The 25,640-nt window shown below is 41.5% G+C and overlaps 2 protein-coding genes across 3 annotated transcripts in view; one reads left to right on the top strand and one right to left on the bottom strand.

Moving 5' to 3' along the window:
• Nucleotides 1-7,276, bottom strand: part of prkg1b (protein kinase cGMP-dependent 1b) — a 46,659-nt gene extending 39,383 nt beyond the window's left edge. The window contains exon 1 of the mRNA XM_008437699.3: nucleotides 5,745-7,276. Within this exon, the coding sequence (XP_008435921.2) occupies nucleotides 5,745-6,064 (320 nt within the window). The 5' untranslated portion in view covers nucleotides 6,065-7,276. The remainder of the gene's footprint in view (nucleotides 1-5,744) is intronic.
• Nucleotides 7,277-9,297: 2,021 nt separating this feature from the next.
• On the top strand, nucleotides 9,298-25,058 carry a1cf (apobec1 complementation factor). 2 transcript variants are annotated; one of them, XM_008437694.3, is made up of 13 exons: nucleotides 9,298-9,399; nucleotides 13,721-13,871; nucleotides 13,954-14,088; nucleotides 14,177-14,307; nucleotides 14,737-14,975; nucleotides 15,404-15,568; nucleotides 17,731-17,828; nucleotides 18,410-18,547; nucleotides 19,922-20,066; nucleotides 20,539-20,783; nucleotides 21,031-21,167; nucleotides 21,980-22,134; nucleotides 22,290-25,058. In XM_008437694.3, the coding sequence occupies exons 2-13, from the start codon at nucleotides 13,770-13,772 to the stop codon at nucleotides 22,442-22,444; spliced, it is 1,845 nt and encodes a 614-aa protein (XP_008435916.1). In that variant the 5' UTR covers nucleotides 9,298-9,399; nucleotides 13,721-13,769; the 3' UTR covers nucleotides 22,445-25,058. The 2 variants fall into 2 exon arrangements, with proteins under 2 accessions (XP_008435916.1, XP_008435919.1); XM_008437697.2 differs by having other exon boundaries at nucleotides 21,980-22,144; nucleotides 22,290-22,426.
• Nucleotides 25,059-25,640: the final 582 nt, after the last annotated feature.

Here is a 25,640-nt window from a genome sequence, read left to right as displayed (position 1 = left end):
TTGTGAGACGGGCTTGAAATGTTAAATATAAGAAGCATTGACAAAAGACGAAATAAAAAAGTTTCAAAAGCCACTGAAACTCACACAGACCGGTTCAACATGAAGCATAAATCTGGCTTTCAACAGAAAAAAAAAACCAAAGGGCTTTCAGGCTTTTTTTGTCTTTGAAGGATGAAGGAGTTGACATGCCTCAGAAAAAGCTCCGTCAATGTCAAGGTCGGATCCAACAAAGGCCTAAAAAACGTACTCGGCGAGAAAAGAGAACGATGTTATTTTACTCGAGGAAGCGAAGAACAAGAGAAAAGTTGTTTTTTTTTCTTTTTCTTGGGCTGAGACATTTCATAATGTGAGGTCTTCGCAGTCCTCCCACTGCAGCATTTGTTCACGTAGTAAACATGCCCACTTAAAAATTGGTGACCAACTGCACGAAAGCTGTCAGACAACACACACACACAGACACACACACAAAAAAAGTTCTGACCCGATGAGTCGAGCCAGAAACAGAATGATGTCGTTTTGCTCTTGCAGCCCTGGGAGGGAACGTATTACAGGATAAATATGAGCCTCTGCAGCCATTTTGAATTTTTTTACAAAGAATTTCTGGTGAGTGCAACACAAACGTCAACTCTTGACCCGAAAGCTTCTGCAGCGCCAAACTTTTGTAAATGTTGCAACTGCTGAACTGCCGCCGGTTATTTAGAGCCGTTGACGTCTCGTCTTAACCTTTATGTTAGAGAGGCATTTTATACCAAACATGGATGGATTCATACCTGCCGTGGGGACGCTCCAGTCGAGTTTTACATTCAGCTATTTAAATCGCCTTTTAGCCAGAAAACATGCAGATCATCGTCCTAATTTGAATATGTCCAGTTTATTGCATTTAAACTCTGCTTGCTCATATTATCTTCATCATTGTCGCAATTTCATGTGTTTTGTTCTCTAATATTGTGTAGCTGCAATCAATTTATATCATTTGATCAGAGTTCAATGTGTAATAAATGAGTCCAAATTAGATTTCATTAAAAAAAATAAATAAATAAAAACCAAAAGGCTTAAAGTGGCATGAAAACCAATTCCAATGGGAAGGTGATAAATTATAACGCTTGTTTTCAGAAACATGACAATATATAATATAGTTTATTGATTATATTCTCAATAATTCACAAAAAAAGACATTTGAATTCATGGCAAACATTCAAGAGACATGTCTACATAAATATATGTTAAATTAAGTTGTTTTAACATATATTTTCAGTGGTATTAAGGTTTGTTAATGCTTGTGAGTTTGCAATGTTTCACACCATTTGTTCTTAGATGAGTTCAGTCTGTGCTGCATATGACTGAACAAAATAAACAGGATGGAGAAATATTTGCAAAATCTGATTAATGAGATGTCTAAGATCTCTGTGCACTGCTCTCTGGAAGGAATCAAAGATCTTGTTCATTTTCCATAACAAAGAAGCACTTAATCCATAAAACAGAGGGCATTATGGGAATTACATCCATCCATACCATGAAGTTTGTGGCTTTTTAACTCAAACACTTAACAGTCGATCAAATGTGGGAGCCTTCAAACTTAATAGTTCTTTTTTAATACCTCTAGCGTTCTGCAGGAGATGATGGGTTTAAGGTGACTTTATTTACATTACAAAAAAGCACAAACCTGGGATGTCCCATGGACCAAACCTGGACTGAACAGCTGATTTCAAAGAAACAGACTAACTTCACTGACTCTGACTTTTTCACAATGTTCTACTTTATGTTTTTTTTTTACACAGAACAGAAGTTGGATTTCTTCCTGTTTAGTTTCTCTCAGTAGGAGTCGCATGAGAGCAGCGGGAACGCGTTTAAAAATGGAAACGAGTGTCTTTCCTTGTATCTGGAAGTAGTTTCTACAGCTGTGAGAACCACAGTAGTTACTAACAAAGACCCACCATAATGTCTAACAACAGAAACTGCAAACCTTCTGATTCCCACGTCACTCTGCAGCTGGTGATCACTGCAAACTCTGGTGGATCGCTTCAAACTCTTGCAGCAGCGAATCAGGGAACAGTTTCAGTGGATCATTAACTTGTCTGTAGACACCAGGAGAGCTGGTGGGAGTCCACAGCCCACACACACACACACACTCTCTCTCTCTTCTCCATTACTTTCTATTTTCATATAACACACAGACACATGCGGGCGGGCTGCAGACTCGGAGAGGAGATGGGAAACAAACCCTGTCATCTGCCTCCGTGTGTGGGAAGATAAAAACCAACGAGCTCGGTTGTTCTCGCCGCCGCAGACAGAAAAGCACGCCATTTAGCAGTCTGCAAAGAGTCGAAGCGGCAGAACTTAACCACTAAAGAGCCGGATGACACTGACAGATTAACGGGACCTTCAGAAAATCCCAGCAGATCATCCTAATCATGATCCTGTTTATGAAACCTAACCATCAACAACAATCACACCCACCTTTTTCTTATGCACAGAAACCACATAGACATGTTGTGTGTTTATTTTTATGATTCTTTGTTGCATATTTCTTTAAATCTGACTAAACTACTTTAATAGCGCCACAATTTTTTTTTCTTACGTCATAAATTTGCCATATTTTTTGCTTCATGTTTACCTTTTGTGAATTTCTATCTAGAATCTCTATTCTGTTCTGTTCTGTTCCTTAAAAGCAGTGTGAGTCCAACCAAGTGGGGAAATAATATCGTCATCAGACAGAATTAAAATGCATTGCCCCAGAAATGTTATATTCTATTAAATAATGCATCCAAGCTGTTCCTTTCTGACTGCAACATTGCACAAATTATAGTTCAGGATATTGTGCGGCTCCACTACATGCAAAGACGCCAAACACTGAGCTCTGCTGCACCGTGCGGCCCAGCTATACAGAGATGTATCAGCGGCGTTCTGGTGGATGGAAACATCAAAACCTCCTGGATATCACGGAGGGCGGAGCTACGTCTGCAGCTCAAACTTAATTTCGGAGCTGATGAGTTGGAGCTGAGGCTCGGCCACCGTTCGTTCCTTCTTGGCTTTCCGTAGCCATCTGTTAGCCGTCCTGAAGCCTGATTGGGAAGCTGTGTGGATGATAATCAGGATAATCTGAGATCTGATACTAGTAAGAAAAAAGCAGAAAATCATTTCAATTTCTCTCTCTCTTTTTTTTATTTTTATTTGGATACCTGAAGTGTCAGGAATTTCATATTATTGCAAAGCAAAGCACATGAGGTCCAACCTCACATCCCATAGAGCCTCCTGGCCATAAACATCCACATTCAGAGGAACAGGCGCAATGCCATTCAAAATATGGAGTTTTGAGGAGCAGCCGATACCGACATTGACCCGATGTGATATTATCGCGTTGCACAAGCCATGCATGCTTTTATTAGTTATTTTGTAGTGTGGAAGATTAGAAAAGAGTTGATCAAGTGATGTCACTCCAACAAAACAATAGTCAACAACCAATAGGTGTGAGAACAACTGACTGTTATTATTATAATGGTTTTGATACAGGTCGTTATAATCCGATACTTTTTTTTTACTGATATCGAACTGATTTGTGATATCAATATCGGATCGGGAGAGTCCATGAAGCTTACATTCTACACAATTTGACCAAAATGATGAAAATAGACCACCAGATTATACTGTTTGTTTCCTTATTGCACAAATGTTTATTCTATAACCATCTTTTCAGTGCTATGGATCAGTAAAAAAAATTTAATTAGATGGATTTTTATTTTTGCTATTTATTTGATTTGTCAAATTTAAGAACTCCAAGTATTTTTGGTTTGCAAACGCGTCAATCAGAAGCATGTCGCATGCTCTTTGAGTTTCAAATATATGCTAGAGGCTAATATTTTCGTTGCATGAATGGGGGATACATGTCTAAATCCTTTATTTCCTGTTAAATTTGAAAGTTTCTCCATGAATAAACTGCAGCACATTTCTCTCTTTTTTTGTGTTGTTGCCTTGAGAAACAAAATATGAATCATCCAATCAGGAGAAGTAGACCTCAAAGGCAACTGAGGAAAACAGGAATCCTCGTCATTTGCCGTTGCCCCGGTTTTGCAATTTCCTCTGCCTTCCTCTGCAAATCCACAAGTTCTCACATCGAACTCTCTCAGATTTCCTCCAGCTCATGGAGAACATCATCAGTACATCCTCTTATTATTTATTTATTTATTTTTGTATTATAATTTTTTTACGCAAAACAAAACCGGCTCATGTTTTCAGGAGAAAAGCTAAAAATAATTATCTGAGTGAGAGCATGCGGCAACTCGCAAGATCTTTGCACGTCTGAAGCTCGACGACGGGATGCTGAACAGGAGACGCGTCTGCGCACAGGTGTGTGAGGAGAATACTCGGAGCGGATAATGATCTGAAACACAGAGCTGCACAGGGAGCAGGTGTCTTAACAGACACATCTCTCTCATTTCCCTCCATGAGGAACCTTCGGCCGGAGGCCCTGACCTCGGTTCGGCGTCGTGCGGCGCATTAAAAGCACCGACGACCACGACCACGGTTTGACTGAGTGGTTTTTGTTCATCCGAAGGAGCGAAGGGCCGCCTGCTCCAGCCGTTGCGTTATCTGATGTTGATCAGAGCTGGGCAATCAGCCCCGAAACAGAGCTGAAAAGCTTCATTAACGCAGAACAGAGCAGATCCATTAGAACTCGTTCCTGTCGCTAATGAGCAGCTGCAGCTGCAGGGCCTCAAAACTGATCGCAAAGATTTCACCTGCCAAACAAAAGACCCCCAGAGTCACTCGTTTAAGACAGACTGACACGCACTGAAAGCCTGTTCTTCACTCAGGTAATACAGCCGATTAGTTTTTTTTTTTTTTATTTGACGGCGAAACAGTTGAATCCGTCCTTGAACAGTCTGACATAAAACAGCTTTGAAACTTGGTGAAAGCAGAGAACCACCTGTCTCCGGCGTGCAAAACCAGCCGAGAGAACAGAACTGTTACAAAAAAAAACACACAAAAAAACCCAAAAAGCCCCGGTGTTCAGTGGGAGAGTCTATCCTCTGGTCGTAAACTCTTAGGAAATCCAGCGTGTTCAACACAGACTTAAAACTAGCTGAGAGATAAAAACTCCCCCTGTTTACGCCAATATTTACACTTCCTGTATACGCTGCAAAAACACAAAGTCTTACAAAGTTTGGTCTAGTTTCTAGTGCAAAATATCTTAGTTTTGTCCTATTACCATTGTACTAACTTTTCAGCAAGATGCAAGTTTGTTTTCAGTCAATAATTCCTGAATGCTAATAAAAAGTACTGATTTCACCGGCAGCTTGTTTCACTTAGGGAACTTGTCCTGTTATACGACCAAACATCTACTAGTACAACTAATAACTTTATTTATCAATATTAAGTAACTATTCACTAAAAACAAGCAACAAAAATGAGCAGAAAAGTTGCTTGTAAGTTAGTTTTTGTCTTATTTTAAGTGCATCAAGTTATTCAAACTAGAAGCGAAATAAAAATACTCGATAAGAGTTTGTGTTTTTCAGTGTACTGCAGGATGTTCTGTTAACTTCCTGTTGCATGCAGAACTTTCTAGAAGTTCGACAGAAGCTTAAACCCAGCTGAAGGGACAGAACAAGTTCTACGAGGTTTTCTGGAGCTGCTGAAGGAGGTTCTGTTCAGTCTGATGATTCTAACCCTCTGCTACCACAGCCAATATGGAAACAGGAAGTCCCCCCCACCGCGTCAGAACCCGCCGGAGGAAGTGAAGGACCTACTGTGGGCTCTTGGGGTAGAACGGCAGCGTGACGTGGCACAGCTCGCTGATGTCGAAGGCCGTGGGTTCGGCGGAGATGGCCTGCCTCTTGCTGCGCTGCTGGTCCGGCTGCAGCACCAGGTTGTTCTGCTGGGCCTGGACCTGCTGGGCCGTGGCGGGCCGGATCACCGAGCGGTACTTGTCCAGCTCGTTCTGCAGCCTCTGGATCAGCTCGTCCTTCTGGTCCAGTTCCAGCTCCAGCTCGTCGATCAGGGCGTCGCGTTGCCGCAGCTCCTCAACCTTCTCCTGCAGAGCGTACTGCAGGTCCCGCAGCGTTCCCATGGATTCCCCTCAGCCTGTCCCGGCAGGACGTCGGGTCCGAGTCTCAGCGTCCGCCGCAGCCTGACCACGTTGGGATCTCCAGGTTCCTGGGAGAAGTCTTTGGGTGCCTCGTTTCGCTTTAAATCGTTGCCCTGCCAGGTCTTGTTGAGGCTCTCCCTGAGTTTTAGGATTTGGTTGTTGTATGGAAACTTCTCTGTGTGAAAATCTCTTCCAGATTTTCCCAGGAACATCCAGAGGACAAAGGACTTTCAGGAACTTTCCAAATGTTTCTTAAAACCTTTGAAACTCCAGAGTCCTTTACTCTTTACCCCAGTTACGTCTTTGTAAAAGTCTTTAACTACATTTTCTTTTTTGCTCGTCAGGGTACCTGTGTTTGCTCTTGGTCCAGATCCATTTATTTATCAGACATTGTCGAAATTGCTGCAGGTGTTCTGCCTGGGTGCCTTCAGGCAGTTCCCAAAGTTTCCATCGGATTTTCTTTTACTTACATATCTGAGAACGTTTGTGAATTGGTTCCACAATCTGATATCTGGGGGGGGAAATTATTAAATTGTTTTTGTGGTAATTTGAGGTTGGGTGGAATCAGGTGATGAACAGTGATTTACACAGGAGAAACTCTGGAAAACAGATTAAATAATAAAAGATACTCCTGCGGGTCACGTTTCCCATTCCGTTGATTAAATCCAATCAAAACAAACCGCATGATTCAAAAAACATTTTTTTTAAAAAGAAGGAAATTTGGATGCAGGATTCCTCTCGATATATGAAATGAAAAAAAAAACTGAAGACGTGAGGAGTAATCCGGAGTACAACTAACACACACACAAAAAGTTTACAATCAGTCTGAGAGAAGGATAATCCCACTGGAGGGCTGCTCCGGGTTTATGTCCGCTGGAATATTTTACGCAGAGAATAAGGAACCAAATGTCCGCCAGTTTGAATAAAGTGTGAAAACGGAGGTGCAGGAATCCAGTAGCGCACACTTGATTCCCGACACACACGCACACACACAAAGGAAAAAAAGAAAAAGATGCGTTCCAATCCCACCTGGAAACGAGAGACAGGAAGCCAAGAGCCTCAAGTTGGATGTTTAGGGAGATGAGAGGACAAACGCGGGGAAACAGGTGCTGCAGAGCCGCGAGTCCGGAGGAGTCCGGAGCGCCGATCCACTTCCAGTAGGAACAGTTTAATCCGAAACAGTTGGAGCTTAAGTGGAGGTCGAGGCGGAAAGAGAGAGAGAGAGAGAGAGAGAGAGAGAGAGAGAGAGAGAGAGAGAGAGAGAGAGAGAGAGAGAGAGAGAGAGAGAAAAGGAGGAGGAGGAAAGTTGGGCTGCCTCCGCTCCTTTTCGTCACCTGTCCTCCTACTGCTACTCCTCACCTGTGCAGCTTCAGTTAAAGTTTTCTATGAACAGATGGAGAAAAAAACTGCCTAATCTTAAACCAACCAAAATTTTTGATTTATTTATTTTTGCAGGAATAAGCCGTGGCCAGAAGGGATGGATGTTAAACTACTCTAAGAAAGTTCAGGAAAACAGATGAGACGATATCTTTCATGTTTTTTAAGTTTCAAGAGATGCGTTCATGTGCAAATTTAAAACGGATAAAACCAATGAGCAACATTCTTTTTCAAACTCATGAGAGTTTGAAAAAGGATGTTTTAAACTTTTTAGCAAAAGTTAATAATAATAATAATAATAATAATAATAATAATAATAATAATAATAATAATAAAAACAGTTTAAAGTCTGATTCATCCCGTAAATCTGCTCTGAACAGCAGAAAATAGATGTGTTGGACCGCAGATAATGTGTCCAGTTTAGACCAGAACTGTGAGCCTGGTCCGTTCTCTCTATTTATATAAACCTTCTGTTGGCATCAGTGTTTGTCCTGCTGTGTTCAAACTGTCAGCATGTCCCTGCAGCTGCTGCAGAGACATCTGAGGAAATGACAGCGAATTCATCCGAGAACAGACGTGGAAATATTCCACGATCTCACACATTATTATTTTTGATTTTTTGTTGTTGTTGTTGTTGTTGTTATTTTCGCTGCTATGGATCATATTTCGTAATGCTCTGACCAGAATAGAGGCATCACGGACATAGGGATGGTCAAACTATACCTCTTCTGCTGGAGACAAATGAAGGACTTTGTAATCACTGTCCGCCCTCTTCTGGAGACTTACTGTCATTACAACCAGGAGATAAAAACTATAACTTTTTTTTATTATTGTTTCTCAAATGAACATGATACTAATTTCCTCTGGAACGAAACGGTTTCACACTGAACTTGCTTTCTGCTCCAAAAATCCTGTGTGTATCAGAAATTTAATTCATTTTACATGTAATTCATAATTTTCTTTTTTTTTTAGTTTTTCTATTTCTCCTTTTGGTTTTGGAATTGTTTCACTGTAGGCACAGAATAAAATAGAATAGAATAGAAATATCCTTTATTGTCTCATAGTGGGGAAATTCAGGTATAAACACAGGCATGTCGGTTCACACAAAGATAAAGTATTAAAAATATATGACAAACAATATAAAGACTAATATACTGTATAATAAGAACAAGATCTTACCATAAAAATACTGTGCAATTATCAGAAACAGGGAATGTGCAACTGAGTAGGATATTAATTTACATGTGTGCATTGAAAGAGAGCAGACTATTTACAACATGTGGAAAAATAAAAACTGCGCAAACAACAGCGGAAATGTTATTTAAAATTAGGGGAAACAAATACTAGCCAGGATGAAAACATTCGTTGAGTTTGTTGGGAGCAGTGGTGATTATAATCTAACATCTGTTTATGTATGTGAAAGGACATTATTTGTCCCACATTGTTACTCTGATATGATATAATACCAAAGGTTGACTCCATTATGAAAGCAATATCAATAGTCTTATCAATACTTTTGATCAGAAAGATTTTCGGACCCCTAGCAACAATCCTCACAACATCTGTAAGCAGCTGGAGAGGCCTCTGATCCAGATCCTGTTGGTCAAAGGCCTCTTGATGCTCACACACACACACGCACACACACACACACACACACACACACACACAGGACTGCCTCAGTGTCCACAGATAGCAGCAGGTTAAACATTAACGACCTGCAGCTTGTAAAGCTAACACCAGGACAGTGAACCTTTGGAGTTTGATATGATGTGATCACACACACACACACACACACACACACACACACACACACACACACACACACACGCACACGCACACCCACCCGCACACGCTATCTCACACAGGGGCCTCTGACGACACACTCGAATTCAGAATGACACAGCTCTGATCGGAGGGAGGTGATCTCTGAAATTGCTCAGGTGAGTTTTTAAGATTTTTTGCTACTAAAAATTGATCCAAAAGCATCAAACTTGGGAGAGAGAGAGCAGATGTGAAGTAAGTGTTGCTCGCCCTTCTCTTCTTCTCTTCTGTGTGTTGAGGCTGACGGCTGCAAACTGAGCAAACAGGCCGGGTTTGCGGCGAGCCAGCGTCGGCCAGCAGCTGCTGGAGCTCCTTCTGCCAGTGAAAGTGTTTCTGTTGATGTTTACGGACCAGTTAAATGTTCTTACTGGGGTGTAAAACTGGGAGCTCTGGTTAGTGGTTAAGCTGTGCTATCAGAGGTAATCCAGACAAATCCAACAAAAGATGAATCCCATTACCATGCTCATTTTTTCTTTCTGTAATTTACATAAAGCTTTACTTCCATACACTCTCTGTGAGATTCCAGAGGAGGGAAGTTGTGTTGACACTTAACATTAAATCTCATTTAATATACCTAAAATATTTTGAGAACAGTTTTGTATTGGATCCTGAAAGTCCTGATCAAACTCAGTTATGCCATCAATCAGCAGCAGGATCTGCAGCAGCTCCTGAGCTATTGTCCTGCATTATAAATGAGATCATTCATATGACAAATCTGATGCAATTTTAACATCAAATTAATGAAACTTTTGATTGAATCATTTTTCTTGCTGGAGTGCTATGTGGAGGTACATTATTTAAATCCTTTTCCCACAGAGAGACACATCGTCACTGAGCATGTGCAGTTAATCAGCCCAGTTCATTTATGAGGCTCTGACTCACAGCAGGAGACATCTGAGGATATTTCATAGGAAGAAAAAATATTTCAATTATAATCTAAATTTAAACTGCGTGGCATTTTGTCAGATTGTTTAGGGGGAAAAAATAAAATGTAATATATATATATATATATATAATAAATATTTTATTTTTAAAATTATGTTTATTATAAAAAGTATTCAAATATTAGTAAATTACTTTTTTTATATATTTTTTTTTTACCTAAAGAAAAACATGTGCCCGTGGTTAATTTGCTGTCCTTATTAGTGTATTATTAAAATTAGAATCTATTTCAGCCCCAAATATGATCATGTTAATTTAATACTGATTAAACCAATCTGTATTGTTCCGGAATATTACTGCCATCTGCTGGTCTCGTATGAGATGACAACCACGCCGTTACCAACAAAATGCGGCTCCAACAGAATGAACTGCTCCACAATTGATTTCTCCTCAGAAAACAGCAAAGTTTTATATGCAGGCACTTGAGTATTTTGACTTTTTTCCTAGAAAACCAGGAGGAATTTAATCAGCACGTCTCAGTTTTCCTGTTAGCTTGATTTATTCAAACATTCTCAAGGAAAGTTTTCATATTACAATCATCCCATTATAAGTGACGAGATTAGCATTTCCTCTTTAATTAAAATGACATTATCTTATCAGAATTTAATTTAATTTAATTTATACATTTTAGTGTGAGTAAAAGTGAGCTTTCTGTCCTAATTTAAAATTAAATTGGATTCAAGAATGAAAACATTCCAGACTTTTTAAAATCTTTTGAGGAAGATCTGGTATTGTGTTCTTCAACAGTCACTTTGCCTCATTGCAACTTGAACAGGGAGTTCCTTAGTATTGGAGTACACGTTATGGGTCATGTGATAGATATGTTTCTTTATGGAGAAGATGGATCCTGAACAATAAATATTCATAACCACCATGATGTATCCTCAGGACGACCAAGGATTTCATTTCACAGATCAGGATAATGAACACAGATGCAGAGCTGAAACTGTTTTTAATGAGGAAGTTGTTCCGTATGGAAATAAATGAGCAGACTTCTGGTTTCTGCTGAAACCAGAAGTCTAGATTAGCGTTAGTTTCTGCAGCTTTAATTGTCTGATGAGCCAATGCAGGAGGATCATCACAGCTGCTGTCGGAAGGTCAAAAGTTGAAGCCGACTGGCCGATAGAGTGATTGATCAAAGATCAGTCATTCATGAACCGAGCTCCAATATCTGATTACGTAAAACTGAATGAAGACGTGAAACGTGGCCTAATTATTTTTATTAGTTTTGTCTTTTAGTCAGTTTGTCCAGAAGATGCTTGTTGATAAATGTTGAACAGATTAGTTCGACTGAGCTGAAAAGCCACTATATCTTCTTGGAGTTCCTCGCTAATGGCGGCCATGTTGGGACGGTGTCGGTCTATGGATTTCTGACATTCGGAGAGCATTCCGATTGATTTATCTGACTCGGATGGAAAGCTTTTTGTTCATCCTTGTTCTTGGAAATGATGTCAGCAGTTTGAAGACAATCTGATTCCCGAGTTTAGCCGAATTGTTTGAAGCCCTACCAGCAAGGGCAGCTGATGTTTGAATGTTCGAGGAAAAATATTCAATTATGACCGGCGTGAATTTTGAAGAAAACCTGTAGAAGTTTTACTTGAGATAAACTACCAGCCAGGAAAGTGTGAACAGATTAATTTGGTATTCGGGAGAAAAAGCATAAAACTGATTCTTAGAGCTTACTGGACACATTCAGAGTCATTTGAACTGTGTTTCACAGATAACGATTGGAATGATTTCATGAAATCATTCCAATCGGTTTTCTGATAAGGATACAAGAATTTCTTCAAAGTCTGGAACACATTTGACCATTTTTACGTAAGATAGTTTCGTCCCCTGCTGATTGATTTAAAAATTCCTGAATATGTGCCAAAATGAAACAAAAAAAAAACCTCAAACAAACATGATGCTTTTATTACACAGATGTAATAAAAGCATCACAACATCCCAGCTCTGCATAATGTGACCTGGAGTGTTTTGGTTCTGGTTATACGAGCCGAGGGTTTTTACAGCAAGGGGGTGGGAGGCGTTCTGTCTCGTTTGGGAAGCTATTTGCTGAATAAATTCAGCGAAAGCTCGACCTGATTTTGGCCGCGGCAGGCTTTCACCCTGCGGGACAGTGAGACGGACTGTCAGGCTGTCCGCGGTCTCTGTTAATGATCAGCCAGCAGACCTTGACCTCCCCGCCGCTCATATCTGCCGCTCAGATTGGGAAAAACAAGGCGAGGAGGTGCAGATCTGTGAGTACATGATGTCTCAGCAGGGACACGAGTTGATTCAACAGAGGGCTGGCAGGCGGTTCCACCAAATATGACCGAGACAGGGAAAAAAAGAGAGAGGACAAACAGTGGATATAATGATTTATTCAATTTCAGCGTTCAGCCGTCTTTGATAGGAATCAATATGTCACATTGTGGGCACAAATTGCTCTCTTTTTCTTTTTTAAAGTCACATTTAGGACTGGACTTTGGCTCAGTCATTTCAAAACATCAATTTTTCCCTCATATCAATTCGTTCCGTTCCTAATTTGAATATATCCTGGGAGTAATAGTGGGACTAAATAATTAAGCCTTCAGCTTTCTAGCAGACATCTTGAAGTTTGTCAGAACTTTCCTTGGTTTTGGAACTGATTCGACTTTACAAAAACCTCATGTTCATCGGACAAAAACTCATCCCACAGCATGATGCTGCTGCCACCGTTTCTTACAGTGGCCATTGTGTTCCTGTGAAGTATCTAGTCTCCTCCAAAGCTGCTGTTGACCTCATGGCAGCTTCCTTGACCAGATTCCTCTGTTCATTAGTTTCACATAAATGTCCACTTTTAATAAAGTCATGGTTGTTTGGTTTAGTGCAGCTTTTGAAAAATATATACATTTTTCTACAATTAGAATGGTTTACTTTCTGTTTAATTTCTCTGTATTTATTTCACACTGAATGTGGGAAAACTCTGTAGATTAATCAGTTTTATGTTTTTATATGACACAAACTATTTGGTAACTGTTTCAGAGTCCACAGCAAGCTTTTCTGCATGAACTCATTTAACTGCGACTGCAAATGCTACTTTTTAGATCAGGAATACATTCCTTCTAAAGCTGCAGAAATCTGCAGGCTCTAAAGCAATTAGGATGTTTGGAAATATGTTTCTGTTTGGTTCACCTTTATGGGGAACAGACTGTCTGGAGGAGAAAATAAGGCTTTAATGTCTTAAATCTAAACGGGTTTATAAAAATTTGATTTCTGAAATCTGAACACGTCGGTACAAAGAAAATATGTAAATCATTCAATGGTTTGTGAGGATATGACAGGATCCAGCAAATAAACGTAAGAAAAGCTTTTCATGTGGTTTAAAGAGTTTTAATGAAACCAATATAGATTAACCTTCACAACCATCATCACAGACAGCCTGAACGTGGTTCTGTGACTTACAAAAGCCCACCCAAACTCTCTCTGACAACCAGAACATCAGAACTGAGACCTGCTTTATGTCCGTTTCTGCAGTGAGCACCCCTAATTTCCCTGATTCACAACCTGCTGTTAATCACACCCAATGGAATCCAATCAGAAGGGAAGTGGGGACGGACTGGCGGGGACGCAGAAAGAGGCCGCTCTTCGGGTACTCACCCAACGGACCGGATACCAACTGAGACAGGTAAGGAATGTTTTTAGGAACCCAAGTGCTAGGGGAGTTCTCCCCATGCTGCTGCTCCTCATTTTGGGGTTCTGTTCTTCAGGAGAATGGTCAGCGGCGGTATGGTGGCCCACCGCCTGACTGGGACGGACCACCGCCTGAGAGAGGTAGTGAGATCTTTGTGGGAAAACTCCCGAGAGATCTGTTTGAGGATGAACTGGTTCCATTGTGTGAGAAGGTGAGTCATTGTGGAATAATTTGAGGAATATGTCCCTTGATATCACTTCTTTTTTAAATGTTCTGGCATTCTCTGCCCTTGTCATCAGTTTGGTAAGATCTACGAGGTGAGGATGATGATGGACTTCAACGGGAACAACAGAGGTTACGCCTTTGTCACCTTCACCAACAAACAGGAAGCCAGAACAGCCATGAAGCAGCTTAACAACTACGAGATCAGGTCAGAGCGGTTCTTCACCTACGACAGCCTTTGCAATTATCCGTTTTAAACACCCATCTTAATTTAAAACTACCTTATTGCTAGCCCATAACCCTAACCCTAATTAATCTGAGCCAACCATCCATCTAAACCTGACTATTATCAATTTACATGTCATCAACCAGAGTAACAATACTATCAATTGACCAAACACTTCACATTTTATGTGACCGCACCAATTCACATCACCGTAAGTTCCTCAGTTGATCATGAAACAGTTTCACCATCACTGGGACAAAAAAAAACTGTTTTATGAGAAGTTCAAGACCTTAAACACCTTCTTCTATAGACTGCTGCTTTGTTTCTCAAGTACAGAGTGGTGTCATCTGCGTAGATCAGAATACTGGTTTAAATTGACCTTCCTACAATGTTCTTCTCTCCGTCTCCCAGGAACGGTCGCCTCCTCGGTGTCTGTGCCAGCGTGGACAACTGCCGTCTGTTTGTCGGGGGCATTCCTAAAACCAAGAAGCACGACGAGATCCTAGCGGAGATGCGAAAGGTCACGGATGGCGTTATGGACGTCATCGTGTACCCCAGCGCTGCAGACAAATCCAAGAACAGAGGCTTCGCCTTTGTTGAGTACGAGAGCCACCGGGCAGCTGCCATGGCCAGGCGCAAACTCCTGCCAGGTAGAGACCGAAAACTCTGGAAATCCACATGGTTTCTTGGGCCAGTTTTGTCTCAAAATTACTAGAGGTGTTTCAAATCGATCGGTGCGTGTTCTGTTTCGAGATGCTGAAAATATGCAGGTTGATCTCACACCGGGTAAGTGAACACATGCACCTTGCAAAGCTGATAACAAACCTTAATATCATCAAGAGAACGTCATAAAAACAGTCAAAGTCTTCAGCTGTCCAAGTGTCAGCCAGTCAAAGCCAATTTTACAGCTGATGGGTTCTCATGATAAGAGAGCAGATATTGAAGATGGGGTTTCAGCAGCAGAACCGTCACTGTTTCCAGTGTTTTTCTGAAAAATCACAAAGACATACATTTTGACGATCGTGGTCCAATCCAGCTCTAAACTTAATCTAAACTACATGCGTTATCAAACATTCAGGTCGGATCCAGTTGTGGGGTCATCCCATCGCGGTGGACTGGGCGGAGCCTGAGGTGGAGGTTGATGAGGATACCATGGCAACCGTAAAGATTCTGTATGTGAGGAACCTGATGTTGCAGACCACTGAAGAAACCATCGAGAGGGAGTTTAACAGCCTGAAACCAGGTACGACCGGCCTCTCCGCTTTCAGATTGTCCTTAAATGCTGCGGACAAGATCTTCTTAAAGCCTCATCTGTTTGTTTCAAGCATCTAACACACAGTCAGGTTAGTCTGCAAATCGTTACTGGCAATAAATACAATTTCTAAAAGCTATTTTTTTAATTTATTAAATCCAAAAGCTGACAAAAAGCTGGGAAACTCCAAACAAAACCAAAGCATGGTAAAAAAAAGTACACTGCTCAAAAAAATAAAGGGAACACTTAAACAACACAATATAACTCCAAGTAAATCAAACTTCTGTGAAATCAAACTGTCCACTTAGGAAGAAACACTGATTGACAATCAATTTCCCCTGCTGTTGTGCAGATGGAATAGACAACAGATGGAAATTATTAGCAATTAGCAAGACACACTCAATAAAGGAGTGGTTCTGCAGGTGGGGACCACAGACCACTTCTCAGTACCTATGCTGTCTGGCTGATGTTTTGGTCAGTTTTGAATGTTGGTGGTTCTTTCACACTCGTGGTAGCATGAGACGGACTCTACAACCCACACAAGTGGCTCAGGTAGTGCAGCTCATCCAGGATGGCACATCAATGCGAGCTGTGGCAAGAAGGTTTGCTGTCTCTGTCAGCGTAGTGTCCAGAGGCTGGAGGCGCTACCAGGAGGCAGACCAGTACACCAGGAGACGTGGAGGAGGCCATAGGAGGGCAAGAACCCACCAGCAGGACCGCTACCGCCGCCTTTGTGCAAGAAGGAACAGGAGGAGCACTGCCAGAGCCCTGCAAAATGACCTCCAGCAGGCCACAAATGTGCATGTGTCTGCACAAACGGTTAGAAACCAACTCCATGAGGATGGTATGAGGGCCCCACATCCACAGATGGGGGGTTGTGCTCACAGCCCAACACCGTGCAGGACACTTGGCATTTGCCAGAGAACACCAGGATTGGCAAATTCGCCACTGGTGCCTTGTGCTCTTCACAGATGAAAGCAGGTTCACACTGAGCACATGTGACAGATGTGACAGAGTCTGGAGACGCCGTGGAGAGTGGTCTGCTGCCTGCAACATCCTTCAGCATGACCGGTTGGCAGTGGGTCAGTAATGGTGTGGGGTGGCATTTCTTTGGAGGGCCACACAGCCCTCCATGTGCTCACCAGAGGTAGCCTGACTGCCATTAGGTACCGAGATGAGATCCTCAGACCCCTTGTGAGACCATATGCTGGTGCGGTTGGCCCTGGGTTCCTCCTAATGCAGGACAATGCTAGACCTCATATGGCTGGAGTGTGTCAGCAGTTCCTGCAAGATGAAGGCATTGAAGCTATGGACTGGCCCGCCTGTTCCCCAGACTTGAATCCGATTGAGCACATCTGGGACATCATGTCTCCATCCACCAACGTCACGTTGCACCACAGACTGTCCAGGAGTTGGCGGATGCTTTAGTCCAGGTCTGGGAGGAGATCCCTCAGGAGACCATCCGCCACCTCATCAGGAGCATGCCCAGGCGTTGTAGGGAGGTCATACACGCACGTGGAGGCCACACACAATACTGAGCCTCATTTTGACTTGTTTTAAGGACATTACATTAAAGTTGGATCAGCCTGTAGCGTGTTTTTTCACTTTAATTTTGTGTGTGACTCCAAATCCAGGCCTCCATTGGTTAATAAATTTGATTTCCATTGATGAATTTTGTGTGATTTTGTTGTCAGCACATTCAACTTTGTACAGAACAAAGTATTCAATGAGAATATTTCATTCATTCAGATCTAGGATGTGTTATTTGAGTGTTCCCTTTATTTTTTTGAGCAGTGTATATTCAAATTTGATTGGATCATTCAGGAACAATAGTTTTAATAGAAGAGAGCGAAAGTAAACTTTCAAAGTCTAGTAAAAAGATGTAAAGATCAACTAAAAAATATATTTAAAATTTCAAACCAAAACCATAAAACTTTATAAAAGCATTAATATGTTTTGTATTTAGAAAATAAGCAATTAATTAAGGTTATTAGTCTTTATTACCATAAACTCATATGATTATTGAAGATATTTTTTTTTTTATGATATGTGGGTTTCTTTGCATTATAAATACTGTATGTTGAATGGGTGGAGCTCCAGGAAAGTGAAAAGTGTTACAATGAGAAGCCAATAAAGGTGTTGTTGCGTTGCAGGTGCAGTGGAGCGAGTGAAGAAGATCAGAGACTACGCCTTCGTACATTTTAGTCAGCGAGAGGACGCCATCAACGCCATGAACGCGCTCAACGGGAAGGTCAGCTCTGCCCTGCCCTGCCCTGCCCTAATTTCTCTGCTGTTTAAAATCAGAAAAAAACCATCAGGTTTAATTTTAGACCAAAAAAAAAGCAGCGTATGATTGGAGCACATGTCAGCAAAGCGAGCTGAAGGTTGGAGACCAAGGTCCTTATATGTATACTCCAAAACTTCTAAGGGAAAGGGGACATGTTCTGCAAACACACAAAACCCCACAGAGAGCACACAAGAAAAAAATAGGAGGAGAAGAAGAAGAAATTAAATCTAAACAAATTTTTTGTTTTAAAATTTCTTTTTGGTGGCGGACAAATTTCTCACCGTTTGGTAAAAGAAAAGAAACAAGCACACAGCTGTTGCCTCACAGGGCATACAGCAGGCTGTTTCCATAGCTACCATCAAAACAGCTGCATAAAACACTGGGAATTTTGATGGCAGTGAGCTGACGCGGGAAAATAATTTCACCAGCAATAATCGCAAAAGTATAGCATTCCAAAAATACATCCGAGATTGATTTTGTTTTTAGGCGATGCACACAGAATGATCATTGAGAGGTAAACTCCTCTCTCCTCTCTCCGCCTGCAGGTGATGGACGGCTCTCCTATCGAGGTGACTCTGGCCAAGCCGGTGGATAAGGACAGCTACGTCCGGTACACCAGAGGAACCGGAGGAAGAGGAGGCTCGGTTCTGCAGACCGACTACACGGCCTACACTCTGGGACAGGTGGGACTCTAAGCTCATACCTGAATACTAAAATGGATGTGTAATATCCAAACAGACATTCTTATAAATTAGGTATATTCAGGAAGGAATTTGAGCATGGAGGGGCCTTGAACCGAATCTATAGTAAAATATATTGATGACGAAATGAGTACCAACTTGGAATGTGAGCATCAATATCCCAAATTACAACAGGAATTTACCTTGCAGCACATAACTGCTGACATTTATCAAACTTTAGCTCAGTGACCTATGATGTTTTCCATTGTCGTTATCGTAGCTTTATCAGATTTTAATGCATCTCCATGACACAGTTATCAAAAATCTCGGTCAGGACGGTTAATGCATCATGGGATAAATCTAGACTTATACAGAAATCATATCACAAATCAAAGGTGTATACAAGACATTTAGAGAAACAAATTATCTAGAGAAATTTTTCAATAAGTAGTGAAATAAATATAACAACAATTCAGTGTTTTAAAAAAGAGAAAATTAAAGTTGAAAATCTTACTAAATATGGCACTTTTTTTTGTTCGTTTTCTAGCTTATGAAAATTCCTTCATTAGAGAGTCGAGTGGGAACATCGTGAACATGAAAGCCATAAAGTAGACCGAGTTGAACCTGAACCTGATTCACAGATAAACAGGAGATAAGGAGCTGATAATGAGCTGAACTCTGAGTTCCCAGAGACTTTCTGTGTTACTGTTCCCCTGTGTTGTCAAGAATGACCAAAAAAAAGGAAAAAAGGTAACACTTTCTCGGGGTGTGGATAAAACTGACATTACACCGTCATAAACATGACATAACATCTGTCATGAACATGAAGGGCTCTTTCTGAATGTCTATGACTGTTGTCATGAAGTGTGAGTTGGTAAATAATAAAATTTTTATTGCAAAGTTGTCCTAAAAGTAGCTTTAAAAGTCCATTAGAAGTGCTAACTTTGCATTATTTTGTATATAACAACACTTACCAATAAAAAATAAAAAATCATAGGACGTCAAACAACTTCATCCAGTGTCGAGTTTAACTCAATGTGACAGAAGAGTTTGCACCAGTGATGGCAACACCAAACCCAGGAACAGGAACTAAAACATTCAGAACAGGAAAACAATTTTTAGCTATGGTTTTGTTTGTTTTTACCTGCGTTTTCCAGAGCAGTAGAGGGCGCCAATTTATCAGGGGCAACACAAGCACTCAAACAAGGAGCAAAAGAAATTGTTTCTGGGTGCCGCTAGTGTTATAAATTGTTGCAAAGAACCCAAAAACATAAAGTAAACCAAGTATAACAAAATCCAAAGAAATACAAGTTAGCTCCGACAATAAACATCTTAACATAAGGGGCAAACTTAATCTTCCGCCTCCATTTCTCGCAGGTGTACGACCCCACTACGGCGTACCTTGGTGCTCCCGTGTTTTATGCCCCCCAGGCCTACGCCGCCATTCCGGGTCAGTTCCGTTTCCCGGCAGCCAAAGCGCACGTGGGAGGAAGAGGTCTGATCAGGACGCCGTCGGTCAGAGGTGAGGACGCTCTCTCTGTTCACATAAACTGGAGACCATGATGGAGGCAGATCTGCTGTCAGATCTTGATTTGACAGCAGAAACTGCTCAATCTGATGCTGAAGCTCCTCCCCTCGACACAGACTGTCCGATCGCAACTCAGCTGTTGCTACAAATGAATTGGATTTAACAGCGACTTCAAACACGTCTCTTTATTGGCTTTGAGTGGCAGGTGTGATGCCGAGGGGTGGATTTTCCTGAATCATGTGGATGTAATGGACGTGGTTTGAAAATCAGAGTATTTTATGGTAGGAATCATGTGAGATCCTCTGAATCAGCTGAAGTTTGGTCAAAAATTCGCCAGAAAAATAAGAAATCACTTAGCTGTTATCTTTGTTATCAGTCTTCGTCGTGATTTATTAATTGTGTGATTGTTCTTCCCTGCTGATTTCCGGTGATTTGATTGATTTACTGCCTCTCCGATCTCCTGTAGAAATTTACATGACTGTACCTGTAGGGGCGGCGGGGGTACGAGGGCTGGGTGGGCGGGGCTACTTGGCCTACGCAGCCGGGGGCGGAGCCATGGGACGAGGGGGTGGAAGTAGCGCCTCCTACGGGCTGAAAGGCGACAAGCATGCCGAGGAAAAGCTGTACGACCTGCTGCCGGGGATGGAGCTGACACCGATGAACCCGGCTGCCATGAGCATGAAGGGCACCGGCATCAAACCACCAACTCAGGTAACGGGACACACCCAAACACAACGACATATTCCCACTTTTTCCTGACATTTTTCAGGAATATGCGAACGGAGAGAAACGTTTCTAATGCCTACACGATTCCTCAACTGAAAACCTTTGGCTCTTCATTCACAAAAGAGGACCACTTATCCTACAAACTGCAATGTGAAATAAAAGCTATGACTGTGTGGAACTTGGAAGTTCTTCTCCCAAGGTGAACACCTCCACCCGTCTGTGCTCCCGTCAGGTTCTGGAAGAGCTGTGTCAGAAGAACAACTGGGGTCAGCCCGTCTATCAGCTCCACTCGGCCATCAGTCCGGACCAGCGGCAGCTGTTTCTCTACAAGATCACCATCCCAGCTCTGGCCACGCAGTACCCCAATGTGTGAGTAGAGCAGCAACCCAGACTTCTGCTCCATTGAATGAATCTACAGGGTAGCGAAGCATCAGCTGGGGAAACCTTTTAGCCGGTGGACAAAGTATAAGCTAAAGAGACGACTGTTTTTGTACTCCTTTGTAATGCGTGAAATTTCCAGGATTTTTTTTTTTTGCCACATGAGTAAAGGCAGTGCACTGCTGTTGATTGATAACTGGAGATGAAATGGATCTAATGGCAGGAAGTGGACAGGTTAAACTGAAAATGTCTAGTGAGGAGCCCCGTCCTCTAAATAGGTAAATGTTCATGGCATTAAATGCTTCTTCTTCGTGCTTGAGAGTCAGAAGATGAAAGACGAGACTCCTCATTGTCAAATACCGTCAAAGCCTGGGCTTTGTACCAGAAATGGTGTACCAGAGTTTAACCGTTGGGGAATTGCTGATTGGGTCGTAGGAGTTTGTATCTCACAACGAGCGTCTAAATGTGTTTTGTGATCTTTGAGGAGACTTGAAGAACGATGGAGGCATCGATGGTAGGAGTTTATTCCCTAAATTATTGGTTCGAAAATATTTCATTTCATTGGTTTGAACCCCTCTCTTACCATTTATCATTTACCATTGAACTAGAAAATTAGATATGATTAGACTTTATTTGAATTTAATTGAAACTCGTTCTAAAAACTTTTTTAAAAAGTGCTAAGCAGAATGCTAAAAAGCGGACAGAAAATAACGCTAGCTGAGCAGAATTCTACTTATAATTTAAACTTAATAGGTTAGTTTTGTCAACTTTCAGATCATCTGTGTTTGTGCTCCTCTCTGCAGGCACCCCTTCACTCCTGCAAAACTCTGTGCGTCTGTGGAAGAAGCGAAGCTCCACGCGGCTGAACACACCCTGCAGACGCTCGGCCTGCAGACAGAGGGCGCTGCTGACACCGGCTGTGCTACTGCAGCCGCTGTGGCCTCGGTAGCCTTCCCAGGTATGTGAAGGTCCGTACCCAAGTCCGACTAACTTCTCGCTAAAGCAGAGACAGAACCCACTTGACCCTCAGCGTGTAACCAGAACCAGATCACACATGTGAACCAGCAGGGATCGAAAATAAGAAGGTGTCTTTTCTTTCGTGTCTTCCTGCAGGCTACGCTCTGGCGAGCCCGGGGTCATCGGGCGTGGCCTCCCAGCTGAAGCAGGCCGTTTCTCTGGGTCAGGACCTAACCGCCTACGCCACTTATGAGGGCTACCCCGCGTTTGCCGTGGCGGCTCGCCACTCTGACGGATACGGCGTTTTCTAAAGCTGCTGCTTCCGGGCGTTGAGTTAAACCGTGGAGCTGCATTTGCGCCACGCCGCTTCGCTCACCAGCAAAGGTCGACTCAGTCTGGGAGACACCAAACACTGCGACCTGACAAGAAGTCAAATCTGATTGCGTCTTTCCTAAAACCAAAGGTGAACTGGTGTGAATGCAGCATTCTGTTGTTATCAAACAGGGAGATTTAAGCTTCTTTCAATTGGAAACCGGTTCAGTCTCATCCCACATCGCTAGCTGCTGCTGAAAACCCGATCGGACTCGTCAGTCGCCTCAAAGCAAACTCTTTCATCTGTCACCCGTTTCTGCTCCTCGTTTAATCCGAATTATCTGCTCATCCACGGTTTGGTTTGTGATGCTGAAAACTGCCTCTGATTGGCTGATTCGCGTTTTCTGGTTAGGTGTGTACAGTGTGGCTTATCTCTAAGAAATGTACTTTCTGAGTATCTTCTAGTGGCGATTGCAATGGCTTTTGGGTTGTTAACTTTAACTTTTTCTTCAGACCTTTAACTCTGCTTCAGTTCTATACTTTTTAAGCCAAATAAATTGAAAAGAAGATGGAAAAAATGCTGAAAATAAAGACAATAGGGTACTAAATTCTTCTTTTTAACATCTGTAATTAGAATAAGATTAGAATCTGCTCATATTTTTTATTTTGCTACATACCTTTTGTTGACTCTGTCCAACACAACCAATTAGTACCCACAGGATGTAAATGATATCTGTCACTGTGGCTGCTGCCATGGTTACAGGCCTGGCATATCCATGGCAACCTCTTGTGCAGAGGGAGGAGCTAAGGTAACATAAGAAGAGTATTAGACACAGCGTAACAATTGTATTTATAAAAAATCTACACAAAGTAAATCTGCCCTGTTTTGTACAAGTTTGTTGGAGCTTTTTAAAAGCAGATCTTTCATTTGTGTCGTCTTCTGTTCAGCAGGTTTGTTTCCGCCAAGCGTAAAAAAATGCCCAGGCACCTTATTTGGTTGAAATTTGTTGCTTCATTTCTGATCTTTTTTTTTCAGTGTTCGTATTTTCACACCGAGCGTTTTCTTTTCCTTCCGTCAAGTCTGTTGCATTAGCTAAAACTCACCTCCCTCTCTGGATCCTTAAAATACAGGAGTTGGCTTTCAGTCACATCCACAGCGTTTTCATGATGGGTTAGAAGTAAAAAAAAGAAAAAAAAAGAAAGAAAAATGGATGATATAGTGTCGAATCTAAACAATGCTCTAGGGTATCTTGTTTTGTTTTTTTTTTCCTTTCTTTGGGGCAAAAGCAGCTGCTGATGGTAACAGTTTTAACTTTTACTTCTTCTACTCGACTGAAGGTTTTGTGGAGATTTCAGAACAGATGACACGAGTTGGCGTCCGAGCTGTGAACATGCCGAAGCAGAGACAGTATTAAAGTGTGTGAAGCACTTAGAACTTATTTTTGTACGTGGAATCAGATGAACTATCCAGACGTATTTGTACAGAGGTATTTTTAACTTGTCTTTGCTGCCGTTAATTGACTTGGGAAGAAAAACCATGCGATGCCGAATCAGAACCCAATCTGTGATGAGAGAAGACTATTGTGGGCATTCTACGAAACCGTTGTGAAATATTATCTTTTATTATTTCTAATCTGAATGGATTAAATAAAGAGTTAACATATATCTTTACTGTTTGTTTTTATTTTTACATTCTAGAGATGTTTTTGCTTGTTAGGCATTCAATTACTTTTTGTTTCTCCAGATGTTGTCGTTCCCAGACAGACACAAGTTTTATTGAAATATTTTTCTCACTCTTTAATTGGAGGATTTTATATCTCTGTTAATTTGTGGAGTTCTGATCCAGTTTTTTTTTCGTTTGTTTGTTTCAGTTCTTTAACATTTCTTGACAACTCTCTGTAAGTCTTACCACTGCATCTCTGTCAATTTCAGGTTTCGCGCTTCGCGAAGGTTCTTGTTCCCATTATGCAATGCGTAAAATTGAAAATAGTTAAAACTAAAAACGGAAAAATTCCTTCAAATTTCTACGGTACATTTACCCGTTTTTTATTTTACAGTGTCGTTGATTAGTTAATTTAAACTCCTGCTCTGCTCGTTACCCAGATAGCACACGATGTTAAATCAACGTTGAAAAATAGAATCGTTGATTTTTGGTTGAAGTCGACAAATGATGGTGGATCAACCATCAAACAACCATCCAATCAAACCGTTGAAACTGTGTCATTGAATCAACGTTGTTTTGTGGTTGAAATCTGATGACTGAAATGCCGAAGTCTGATTAATGGTTCATTTTTGGTTGAAGTCAACAAATGACGGTGGATCAACCATCAAACAACCATCCAGCTCTAGCCAAGTAACTAACGTTGAAACTGTGTCATTGAATCTATGTTGTTTTGTCGTTGAAATCTAATGACTGAAATGCATTTGTCTGATCAACGTCTGATCAATGTTGAATCAATGTCAGCTGTTTGGCCGCACACCTTCCCCTCCTCTCTTCCTCATCATAGCTCTGGGTGAGAGCATTTTATTACTGAGCGGGGGTTATCGCATTTTTAATAACATTGTAGAGGATAGTGAGTGGTGATTCCTTTCTGTACACTTTTTTTACTTGAAATAAAAATTCTTACAGACAGTTTGTGTGTGATATATTGACCCGAAAACATCTACAACTTCCTACAAGCAGTGAAGCGGTCCACCCTCACCATTTATGAGTGGGATGGTCCAAACACACTGTTGGCTTATTTGCAAAAAATGTTAATTCAATATTGAATTATGATCACAAAGGTTGAATTTATGATTGAGGTCAATAACAAAACTGTAGCAACCATCAACCAACCATTCAATTCTAGCCAATTAACTAATGTTGAAAATGTGTCATTGAATCAATTTTGATTTATTGTCTATATCTATTGATTGAAATGCCAACATCAAATCCAGTGTGTTTCAGCACTGGTCCCCTGCAAGTTTTAGGCATTTCCCTAATTCAGCACACATGATTTCAATTGACGTCTGATTAATGGGGTTTTGCTGAACTGAAAACACGCAGGTCAGTTTGCCGTGAGGACAAGGTTTGGGAAGAACTCGTGGTCAAAATGTTCAATCAATGTAAGCTGTTTTTCACGCCTCCCTTCCCCCCACCACCCACCCCTGACGTGGCCCCATCTGCCCCTCGGTCTCCTCCCCTCCTCCTTGGGC

The sequence above is a fragment of the Poecilia reticulata genome, chromosome 19 (assembly GCF_904066995.2).
Source record: "Poecilia reticulata chromosome 19, P_reticulata-male-v2, whole genome shotgun sequence".
In the NCBI taxonomy this organism is placed as follows: Eukaryota; Metazoa; Chordata; class Actinopteri; order Cyprinodontiformes; family Poeciliidae; genus Poecilia; species Poecilia reticulata.
The sequence above is the reverse complement of the archived record's forward strand: the minus strand, read 5'-3'. Positions and strand labels throughout refer to the sequence as shown.

Excerpts from the sequence above, each read along its gene's own strand:
- a1cf (XM_008437694.3), top strand. The coding sequence starts at position 13,770 with ATGGAATCCAATCAGAAGGGAAGTGGGGACGGACTGGCGGGGACGCAG. Across the intron at positions 14,308-14,736 it reads CTTAACAACTACGAGATCAG|GAACGGTCGCCTCCTCGGTG; the intron begins GTCAGAGCGGTT and ends TCCGTCTCCCAG. Across the intron at positions 20,784-21,030 it reads GCATCAAACCACCAACTCAG|GTTCTGGAAGAGCTGTGTCA; the intron begins GTAACGGGACAC and ends TGCTCCCGTCAG.